Below are 12053 nucleotides of genomic sequence, written 5' to 3' on the forward strand. Positions count from 1 at the left end.
GAATCTAGAATCTTTCCCGTAATCTGGCGTTTCTCTGTCAGAATGTTATGTATGTCACCTTTTATGTGAAGTGTGGGAGTTTCGCCAGCTTACAAGGCTTTTAGTTTTGTAGTTACTGATTTCTGTATATGTGGAGAGACATTATTCGTTGCGGCCCTCTTGAGATCCTATAGGCAACTTCTCCTTACTACTCTTTCTATCTCTCCCAGTGAATTCAAGGATCTCACTAACTATTTCACATAAGGGAGTTGCGCAATTTGACCGTACTGTGTCGAAAGTTGTTGCACGTCATATTATGAACACGTGAAGCGGATTATCGGGAAGGAAAGTCGTATACGTATGGTGTTATTACTATCAATTTCATTATGTTGGTGTGTTTTCAACCCTGCTCGGGGCTGTTTCTTACGTCTTCCGTTCTTCTGGAGTCCTTTCAATAGTTCCACTGTCCTCCTGTCAGCTGTTTCCAATGGTAGGTGAACGCCGCATTCTCAGTTTTCCGTAATTCCCGGTCTTATTTGTGTCTCTAATTTTTAAATCTGTGTAGTTGAAGTGTTGTCCAATATTACTGACCTCTCTCGATATGTAAGCAGACTACCAAAGACTTTTTATGCTTACCTTGAAAACAGCGATGTCGTTGAGCCAGGAGTCATCAGGACTGTAGCCCAGATGACTATGAATCTCCGTCACCGCGTGTCTCGTGCCCCCCTCGTTCAGGTTGATGGTACCAGACAACGCTTCATAGGTGCCGTAGGTGCTGCCAAAAGAAATCAAGGTTGCGTCAGATCTTTGCAGAAGAGAACTAGGTGCCAACTGTTACAGTTAGTTAGGACTATTTTCAGGTGGACAGTGCTTAGAGAGATGTGTTATATTAGGCAGTAACTAAAAGTTAAGCTGTCTGTAACGCGAATGCTCGTTTGAACAACCCAGGTTATTTTTAGCTCGGTTTAGTCATATTGGAGTTGATGTGGTCTCGCCTTCCTACGCCTATTAACATTGACTCTAGCGTGGTTTATGAGATACGTGTGTCCCACTGAAATAATGTGCACTTTTGGGCGATGGGATGTCTGTATCTCATATCTGTCTAGTGCTGGCATTTACCGAGTTGCCTCTTTGAACTTGGGGAGAGTATTACGGATCATTGGGTGGATATTTAGAAGGCTGTGAGAAATCAAATGGGGCGGTGTGTATCTATAGGTGTCACAGTGCCTTACTTTAAGGAAAATCATCATAGAAAATGTTTTGAATCATTTCTACACACCTCAGTTATTCTTCTGGCTACATAATTAGTATGTAGTGGGACATAAATGCCCCAGAAAACTGCATAGAAGATAGAAAACATGGGTGCACGGCATCTTGACACCGACCTACATAGGCAGAAAGAACATAACAATAAAATAAAGGAAACAAAGCTCGCAACGGAACGATGTAGGTGTTCGTTTTCTACGCGCGCTATACGAGATTGAAATAATAGAGCATAGTAAAGGTGGTTCGATGAACCCTCTGCCAGTCACTTAAGTGTGATTTGCAGAGTATCCATGTAGACGTAGCTGTAGAAATGGAGAAACGAGCATCTGGGTAGGTACCTTGGTCTGATTTTATTGCTTCTTCCCCAGTTTACATGAACATGTCGAAGGGCACAGACACTGGGTCATAATTTCCATGAGCGTACGTTGTGATAGACGAGGCTTACCAGATACTCAAATTACTAGAACAAATAGCTTCCCTGGCTTATCACTTCGAATCGAATCACGAAAAGGAGCCAGTTCCTTATTGCTCAAATAATTTCAATAAGGGTAGATTATTGACGAGGCTTACTAGATACTCAAATTGATAGAACAAATAGCTTCCCTGGCCCATCAGTTTGACTCGAATCATGAAAAGGAGCCAGTTTCTTATTGCTCAGATGCAACCCTCAGGTTCCGTTGCACGTCTCACTGTGACAATCAGTTATAGGTACAACTACGCCATGATAGACTAACCACCCACTGTCCAGAGGTACGTGCAGCAAGAATGCAACTCTTTCTTAGTGCAAAAGCTTACTTGGATAGATTCTATCACTCACATATTTTCTGGACAACCGAGGCTCGTCTCCTAGCAGAAGCTCTCGAACTGTTAAACTTTGCTCTGCTTGTCAATTGGTGACCTCCTTATATTGCGCTGGGGCTTCCTGCTTGCAGATGGTACGTGACCGCGTCGCTTTTTTACACACAGTTCGGAATCAGCCAACTTGAAATCAGCAGTACCTTGATGCCCGCGACCTCATATTGGTCTGGCGAAAGTGTCAAGCACTCTACGCCTCCATCCAGATTCCCAGGCTCTACTTGTCAAAATACTTACCAAGATGTCTGATTATTTTTTTCTTTGTCAATCCCTTCGCGATTCGGTCATTAGAACGTCTGTCACACACGGAGCTACTCACATGTAGACGCAGCTAGCTGACGTGAGTGCCCACTGCTCGTTCAAGATGGAGGCGCCGCACCGCTTAGCGCTATTCCACTGCAGCAGCACCTGAAACGCAAAGTATTGCGGTACCTCCCAATTGCTACAGACATAAGAAACGTCGAATAAATAATCGTGTTAAATTTCAATAGCCACCAAATTATTGTGCAGGTTGTAGACGGATGTCTTCAGCATCTACATATATACCAGGCAATCCATGTTACGGTAAGTGGCGTAGGGAACTTCTTTTGAAACTATCACTTGTAACTTCCCTGTTCTTTTCATAGCTAGTGTGTTGGAGGAACGACCGTGAATAAATCTCCGAATGAGTTCAAGATCCACTCCTGGGCGAGGGGCAGCGTCTTTGACTAGTAATCTAAACGACCTTGTCCCGTGTTTGAACATCGCAGCAATGGCGGCCGAAGACTTTCAACCTAAGAAGTCAACATCATTCTACCAACGACCTTGTCAAAGAGGCAGGAGGCGCGGAAACACGTTAAGGACACTCTGTTGCCCTTGGGGTGAGAAACTGCCGGATCTCTGGGATGAGACTGCTAAGGGGGAGGTGACAATGAAAAAAAACAAAGAACAGAATAGGTATCTAAAGTATAATGTGCTATCCGCAAAAATTAACATAAATTCTTTGAGCTTTTTATTCGTATATCCTTCATCATACATTTTTTATCTCTTTCGTTGAACACTTGGTTCGGTTCGCATTTTTTAACAATATTAGATTCAAAAAACCAGGTTTTCTTTCAGATTTCTTACTCCCAGCATGCATTGGATGCACATTGAAACATATAAGGTGCTTACCTAAGACATATGGTTTATCCTTGCTGAACCTATACGTTCTGTCTAGCTCACCATCACTGTGATGGTTAAAAGAATTGGTAGTAATGCTTCCTTCATCTTCTTCTCCACCTCTTCTGCTTTAATCTGTGGCGTGTAAGAACTTTTTCAGACTTTCAGTTACTGGTTTCAATATTTCCAAGACAAAATGATCTCGTTGCAATGTCCTTATTTCAGCAACTGTAATTTATGGAGAATAGCCTTCCATGTCTTGATAACTTTATTTTTTATCGTCATGTTGTCATTAACTAAACGAGGTTTGAAACAGTAGACGATTTACATATATGCTGAAACTACTGTTGGCGATGGGACACAACAGCCACATCTATTGCACTGTTATAACTGAGATTATCCATTAGCGTTGCAATGACTTTTCTTGGTTTTCTGATCTTTTTTGGTTTTTTGATCAATATGTAGCTCAACTTTCTGGATTCTGTCGTTAAACGTTTCACCTTTTCTAGCTACTGCATTGGTAAGACTTTTCAGTTTCATTAATTTTGTGTTGCTCACTCTATACTTTTTGTCGATACATAGATGTATTTGCACTGGTAGTCTAGGGGTAACGTCTTTGATTCATGATCAAACACGTTTTCGGTCCCTGGTTAAATTGTGATAAATAATCAGCATTAGCGGCCGAAGACTTCCGGCATAAGAGGCCACCCTCATTCTGCCAACGGCCTTGTCAAAGAGGGCGGAGGAGCGGACAGAGGTTCAGGGCACTCCCTTGTCCTAGGGGTGGGAAACTGCCCCTAAAGGTGGGAGAATCAGAGGTGATCAGCGCCATGAGGATGCAGAAGGCAATGGAAACCACTGCATTAAAGACACGTAACGTGTGTCTACAGCACATGTGGCCTGTAATTGAAGAAGTGTCATGATGATCTCTCCATTAGCAAAAGATCCAGGAATAGTCCGCCATTCGGATCTCCGGAAGGGGACTGCCAAGAGGGAGGTTACCTTGAGAAAAACACTGAATAATCAACGGAAGGATAACGTTCTACGAGTCAGGGCGTGGAATGTCAGAAGCTTTAACTTGGTAGAGAAGCTAGAAAATCTGAAAAGGGAAATGCAAAGGTTCAGTCTAGATATAGTAGGGGTCAGTGAAGTGAAATAGAAAGAACACAAGGATTTCTGGTCAGATGAGTATAGGGTAATATCAACAGCAGCAGAAAATGTTATAGCAATAGTGGGATTCGTTGTGAATAGGAAGGTAGGACAGAGAGTGTGTTACTGTGAACAGTTCAGTGACAGGGTTGTCCTTATCAGAATCGACAGCAAACCAACACCGTCAACGATAGTTCAGCTATATATGCCGACGTCGCAAGCTTAAGATGAAGAGATAGAGAAAGTGTATGAGGACATTGAAAGGGTAATACAGTATGTAAAGGGGGAGGAAAATCTTATAGTCATGGGGGACTAGAATGCAGATGTAGGGAAAGGAGTAGAAGAAGAGGTTACAGGGGAATATGGACTTGGGACAAGGAAGGAGAGACGAGAAAGACTAATTGAGTTCTGTAACAAATTTCAGCTAGCTGTAGCGAATACTCTGTTCAAGAATCACAAGAAGAGGAGGTATACTTTGAAAAGGCCGAGTGCTACGGGAAGACTTCAGTTAGATTACATCATGGTCAGACAGAGATTCGGAAATGAGATACTGGATTGTATGGCGTACCCAGCAGCAGATAGACTCAGATCACAATGCAGTAGCGACGAAGAATAGGCTGAAGTTTAAGAGATTACTCAGGAAAAATCAAAATGCAATGAAGTGGGATACGGTAGTACTAGGTGTTGACGATATACGCTGAAAATTATCTGATGCTATAGATACTGCGATAATGAATAGCTCAGTAGCTACTTAAGTTGAAGAGGAATGAAAATCTCTAAAAACGGTAATCACGGAAGTTGGAAAGGAAAACATAGGTATAAGGAACGTACCTGTTAAGAAACCAGGGGTAACAGAAGAAATACCTGCGTTGATTGACCAAAGACGGAAGTACAAAAATGTTAAGGAAAATTTAGAAATACACATATACACGTTTGTTAAGAATGAAATGAATAGGAAGTGCACCGAAGCTAAGGTGAAATGACTGGATCAAAAATGCAAAAAATTGGAAAATAAATTATTGTCAGAAGGACTAACTGTAGTAAAGTCAAAACAGCCTTCGGTGAAATTAAAAGCAAGGGAGGTTGCATTAAGAGTACAATGGTGATTCACTGTCTAATGCAGAGGACAGAGCGGATAGATGGAGAGAGTACACTGAAAGCTCCTATGAGAGCGAAGGCTTGTTCGATATCGTAATAGAAAAAGGAACAGGAATCCACTAGTAGGAGATATGAGATCCAGTAATCAAAATAGAATGCAAAAGAGCTTTGGGACGCCTAAGCTCAAACAATGCAAAACGGATAGATAACATTCCATCGAAATTTCTAAAATCATTTGGGGAAGTGGCAACAAAACGACAATTCACTATGTTGTGTAGAAGTTATGAGGCTAGTGATATATCATCAGATTTGAGGAAAAACATCATCCACAGAATTCCGAAGACTGCAAGAGCTGACAATTGTGAGAACTGGCTCACAATCAGCTAAACAGTTAGTGCATCGAAATTTCCGACAACAATAATATACTGAAGAATGCAACAGTAAATTGAGGCCCCATTAAAAAATGATCAGTTTGGCCTCAAGAAAGATAAAGGCACCAGAGATGCAATTCCGACGTTGCAGTTGATAGCTGAAATGAGACTACAAAAAAAAAAAAAAAAAAAAAAAAAAAAAAAAAAAAAAAAAAAAAAACCAAGACACATTCATAGGATTTGTTGAGCTGGGAAAAGCGTTCAAAAATGTAAAACAGTGCAAGATGTTCGAAATTCTGGGAAAACAGGGTTAAGTTAAAGGGATGTACAAGAACCAAGAGGGACCAATAAGAATGTTATACATCGAAAAAGCAGTGGTGGAAATTAAAGGAAGTTTTAAGAGTCGAAGTAAAATTCAAGATGAAAGAATAGCGATTATAAGATTAGTTGATGACGTTGTTACGTTCAGTGAACATGAAGAAGAATTCTAAGACCTGCTGATTGGAATGAACAGTGGACTGAGTACGGAATATGGACTTACAAGTAAATCGAAGAAAGACGAAACTAATGAGAAATAGCAGAAATGAGAACAGCGAGAAACTGGAATTCTGTTATCTAGGCAGTAAAATAACCAATGACTGACGGAGCGTAGGAGGACATCAAAAGCAGACTATCACTGACAGAAAGGGCACTCCTGGCCAAGAGAAATCTAAAGTGTCACACACAGGCTTTAACTTGAGAAAGAAATTTCTGAGAAATTGCGTTTGGCGGACAGCATTGTATGGTATTGAAACATGGTCTGTGGGAAAACCAGAACAGAAGAGAATCTAAACATATGAGATGTGGTGCTTCAGCAGAACGTTGAATATTAGGTAAACTGATCAGGTAAGGAATGAAGAGGTTTTCTGCAGAATCGACGGAGAAGGGAATATGTGGAAAACACTGACAACAGGAATGAACAGGATGACTGAACATCTGTTATGATATCAGGAATAATTTCCATGCCACTAGAGGAAGCTTTAAAGGTACAACTGTAGAGGAAGACAGAGATTGGAGTACACCTAGCAAATAATTGTGGACGTCAGTTACAGATGCTACTCTGACAATGAGATTAAAAGATTGGCGCAGGTGAGGAGTTCGTAGTGCGTGGCATCAAACCAGTAAGAAGTCTGATGACTGACCAAAAATGGGCTTTCCCTGATTTTTTCCTTGTCGTCATTTCGCGAGACAAATGTGAGAAGATGTGTAATGTTGCCCGACTTTTATGGAACGTACGCTAGCGGAATTTAAATGTTAAAAATCTGTGTGTAACGTCTGCAACTGAAGTTTGTTGTTCGTGTGCGTAAAGCTTTTGGGTTTACCAAACGAGCCCAGTAACAGGGTTACCAACTGTCCCTTAATGTAGGAGATTTTCCGTATGTGAGGGTTGAATAAAATATTTCGAATGGACCTTTTATAGGACAGTAAATACCCATATGTGATATTTTTCTATTAACTTTGTTATTCATGTCGCTCTATCATCTAAATTACATGAGTGTTAGGCCTATGTGCCACTGGTTAGTATAGTGAAGTATAAATTTGTCATATAACACGTTTGTTGGCATAATAGCATGGGATATTAGATTTCTTAGTTATTATTAGATAATGCCATTTTTGTCTGGATTTGTCTTATTTAAAATTTAGCCTACGTCACTTATCAAAGTAGTTTAAGTAATACCATCTACGTATTAGTAAGCAATACTTCGCACACCTCACTGGCAGAGGCCGCCTAAGTCACAAAGGGAACTGTCCGCTTCCCAGTATTTTCTTCTCGATCCTCCTTATTATGAAGTAAAGGGATTATTCCACCAGTATTGTTTCCATGCTGGGTCACCATCTTAATCCCGCAACCATACTAAGGGTCGTGAACTGCAAGTCATACTGCAAGGCACACCCTAGACCTCTACAAAACACCTGTAGTCAGTGATGTTATCATAGCTTATTGGTCACTGGTTCCCTACTCCACGATAGCGAATTCGAAATGTTGTCCTCAAGAGTAAGTTCTCCAGCTCCTCTAAGTAATTTTCTTACAATATTTTCAGTATAATCTCACATCACTCTCACCAGTGTTAATCGCATGACTCTTCCACTTTATAGGTCGTCCTGTTGCATCAGAGTGGTCAGCAGATTCATTTATGTTACACTCGACGTTTTCTCTGGAACGCTGCGCGACTAGTGCCTTCTTGGCCAGGCCTTCCACTGACCTGTTACGAAGCGTGACGTGTGCCTCTCTGTCATTTGGATGACTCTAGTTGGCGTTTGTTCGGTCTTGCTGCCGTATAGCCTGACACTAACGCCGTTTTGTGCTTAGCATCTCCATCTGTTGGCTGAATCGCCATTATTAGTTTCACTTACCAAGAGATTCTGCCGAGCGCCGGCCCGGTGGTCTAGCGATTCTAGGCGCTCAGTCCGGAACCGCGCGACCGCTACGGTCGCAGGTTCGAATCCTGCCTCGGGCATGGATGTGTGTGATGTCCTTAGGTTAGTTACGTTTAAGTAGTACGTTTAAGTAGTTCTAAGTTCTAGGGGACTTATGACCACAGATGTTGAGTCCCATAGTGCTCAGAGCCATTTGAACCATTCTGCCGAGCAAATAATCGGACGTCGGCCGTCCGACTGTGTAGCAGTGTACACAATTTCTCAATTCCTCGCATAGTCTTTCCATACTTGTTCTCTTCTTAACTCTCCCCAAGAGACAAGCAGCTGGGAGTTCTATTTTAAGAAAAACCTCTAAAAGTAATAGAAGCTCCTTCTGAAGCTCTATATGTGAGAAACTTCTGTAAGCTAGGCATAATTTCTGGTCCCTTGAACTTTGGCTTACCGTGATTCGATTGTGTTCGATATCAGTCTTTACCGATGGTTTCCAGTTATTTTGCTACACGCATTCGGTTCCCTTCTTCAGCGCACACAAACATGGCGACAGATATTGAATTTACAAAGAAGTTTTGCTGTTAAAGACTTATAGCTACAGGTATCTGAAGACTCGTTTATTCCTTTATGACAAATTAATGAGTAGAGTGTTTCCGGTAAGTTGCAAAGTATTAAAATAATTAAAGACTTATAGCTACAGGTATCTGAAGACTCGTTTATTCCTTTATGACAAATTAATGAGTAGAGTGTTTCCGGTAAGTTGCAAAGTATTAAAATAATTATTAGTAGCAATAGCAATTTTGTAATGTAATGGATACCTGGTCAGCACCATATAGACTTCCTCTTTTAGTGCGTTTAGTTGACATCCGTTATGTATTTTTCTGGCTATTTAGGTACCAGTACTCACCATATGAGGGAACTCCCCTGGTTCTGCTACTTCGCCATTGACTATGCGTCCCTGAAGTACCGAAACCTTCCGCTGCTCTGCGCCACCTGCAACAGATCGTACATTTACTATGTGTGTTTCGTACAATGATATCACACCCGCTTATGTGTATTACAAAGGCTGAATATTTATTCTGCGTTATTTAAGTGTATATTTGTATAGATTACTATGTCCCGGTAGTAAGACTGCCATTTAAAAGTTCTTCACCAGGCGCTGCTTTCAGTGCTCCACATAGTATCTGGACATATTCACGATCATCGGAATCCAACTTTTTTCAAAACCTTCATCTATATCCGTGAGCCACTCACTTTACACTGGAGTGACAAAAGTTGTTGGATCACTCCTACTGTTGTGTCGAACCTCCTTTTGCTCCGCCGACTGAAGCAACTCAACGTGGCATGGATTCAACAAGTCTTTGGACGCTCCTGAAGAAATATTGAGCCATGCTGCCTCTACAGCCCTTCATAATAGCTCAAGTGGTGCCTGTGCAGGATTTTGTACACGATTTGACCACTTGACTATGTACCATAAATGTTCGATGGGTTCCATGTCGGGTAATCTGGGTGGTCAGACCATTCCCTAGAATTGTCCAGAATGTTCTTAATATCAATCGCGAACAACTGCAGTCCTCTCACAAGGGGCATTATCAACGATAAAAACTACATGCTCGTTTGGGAACATGACCTACATGAATGGCTACAGATGGTCTCCAACCAGCCTAACATAATCATTTTCAGTCAACGAACGATTGAATTGGACCAGCGGACTCAGTACATTCCAAGTAAAGACAGACCACACCATTATGGAGCCACCACCAGCTTGCGCAGTGTGTTGTTGACAACTTGGGTCCATAGCTTCGTGGCGTCTTCGCCATACTCGAACCCTAAAATCAGCTTTTACCAACTGAAATCTTGACTCATCTGACCAGACCACGGTTTTCCAGACGTCTAGGGTCCAATTTAAATGGGGATGAGAGCAGGAGAGACACTGCAGGCGATGTTGTGCTGTTTTAAAAGGCACACGCATAGGTCGTCTGTAGCCATATCCCATCACCACCAAATTTCGTCGCACTGTCCTAACGAATACGTTCGTCGTACGTCTCACATTCATTTCTAAGGTTGTTTCACAGAGTGTTGCTAGTCTGTTAGCACTGGCAACTTTATGCAAACGCAGATACACTCGGTCGTTACTGGCGAAGTGGTTAGGACACTTGACTGGCATTCGGGACCACGACGGTTCAAATCCGTGTCTGGCCATCCTGATTTAGGTTTTCCGTGATTCCCCTAAATCGCTTCAGGCAAATGCGCGGGATGGTTCCTCTGAAAAGGGCAAGGCCGACTTCCTTCCCCGTCCTTCCCTACTCCGATAGGACCAATGACCTCGCTGTTTGGTCTGCTCCTCAAATTAACCAGTCAGCCATCTTGGTAGTCCTTGGTGGTAGGTAATGCATAGAGTTTTGACACTCGGAACATTCTTGACGCTCCGCATCTCGGAATATTGAATTCTCCATCGATTTTCGAAATGGAGCATCCCATATGTCTAGCTGCAACTACTATTCCGCGTTCAGTCAGTTAATTGCCGTCGTGCGGTCATAATTATGTGGAAAACCTTCTTACATGTATCACCTGAGTACAAATGATTGATCCGTCAATGCACTGCGCTTTTACACCTTGTGTAGTCGATACGACTACCATCTGCATATGTGTATATTGTTGTACCATGACTTATGTCACGTCAGCGAATATAGATACTGAAGGTCAAGCCCGTTCGACTACAATGGTTTATTGTACTATACAGTCACCCAAATCAGTAAAGTCACATGTTTGAACGCCTATCCGCATGAGCAGCCGCTCAAGCGAGCGGCTACCCTGTGCTAAATACGACCTGTAACTTCCTGATGTCCTTAGCTTTCATGGTACTTTATTCTCCGAAACTTCGCTAAGATAATCGGAGAAAATATAAATAAAATCGTGAACGTATTATTAAAATGTTTTTATATGCGTGGGTGGGGTGGGGTGGTGGAGGGAGGGAATGACTACCGCCATGACAATCTTCACCACTCTCCCTCCCTCTTCGATCTCCACTTGATTCTTCACGCCCCATACGTCAATTAAAGAAACCTTAATATACGGCAGAATAAAGAAACGATTCTTTTCCATTCCCATTAAGAGTTAGTCGCAGCGTGTAGTCACGCAACAGACGCAGATCTCACCTGGGGCGCACCTCACGGACGCTGTCAGGAGCAACAGAAGCAACGCTGTCTGCAGCATGGTGTCTTTAATGTGCCTACAACAGACACACATACACACAGCGTCTTATATAACGACAACCATCGTAGCTGGATGGCAACAAATGGCAATAATTCTCCATTAACGCTGTTATCACTGTTAATTGATTGTTACAAGGGTCTGACAAAGTTCTCGTGCGACCAAGCTAATGTGTAATTATTAGCTCGAGTAATTAAGATTTCGAGAGGTCGTTATGACGTACGATATCAACGTCCATCGGTTGAAAACAGCGTTCGTCGGTTTGTTCTGTTATCAGATTAATTAGCCAGTCCTACAGACAGCCAGTGATTCCCCTTTCCATGTTAAACTGAGACACATCGTAACACTGCCGTAATGCTTATCTGTGCTTACGCTGTTACTGACAGATAACACCGTCCACGACCAACAACGGAAGATAATTATTTGAGAACGCCATCCAATGGTGCTGGAGAAATGTCAGATTGTCAATCATGCGCTGGCCGCTGTGGCCGAGCGGTTCTAGGCGCTTCAGTCCGGAACCGCGCTGCTGCTACGGTCGCAGGTTCGAACCCTGCCTCGGGCATGGATGTGTGT

General features: G+C 42.3%; 1 protein-coding gene across 1 annotated transcript in view; it reads right to left on the bottom strand.

Moving 5' to 3' along the window:
* The window catches only part of LOC124778516 (mite allergen Eur m 3-like), a 32459-nt gene extending 20976 nt beyond the window's left edge, over positions 1–11483 (bottom strand). The window contains exons 1-4 of the mRNA XM_047253649.1: positions 11426–11483; positions 9175–9260; positions 2420–2508; positions 616–754 (exon numbers count right to left, since the gene is read on the bottom strand). Of these exons, the coding sequence (XP_047109605.1) occupies positions 616–754; positions 2420–2508; positions 9175–9260; positions 11426–11483 (372 nt within the window). The remainder of the gene's footprint in view (positions 1–615; positions 755–2419; positions 2509–9174; positions 9261–11425) is intronic.
* Between the last annotated feature and the right edge of the window lie 570 nt (positions 11484–12053).

The sequence above is a fragment of the Schistocerca piceifrons genome, chromosome 1, assembly GCF_021461385.2.
Source record: "Schistocerca piceifrons isolate TAMUIC-IGC-003096 chromosome 1, iqSchPice1.1, whole genome shotgun sequence".
In the NCBI taxonomy this organism is placed as follows: domain Eukaryota; kingdom Metazoa; phylum Arthropoda; class Insecta; order Orthoptera; family Acrididae; genus Schistocerca; species Schistocerca piceifrons.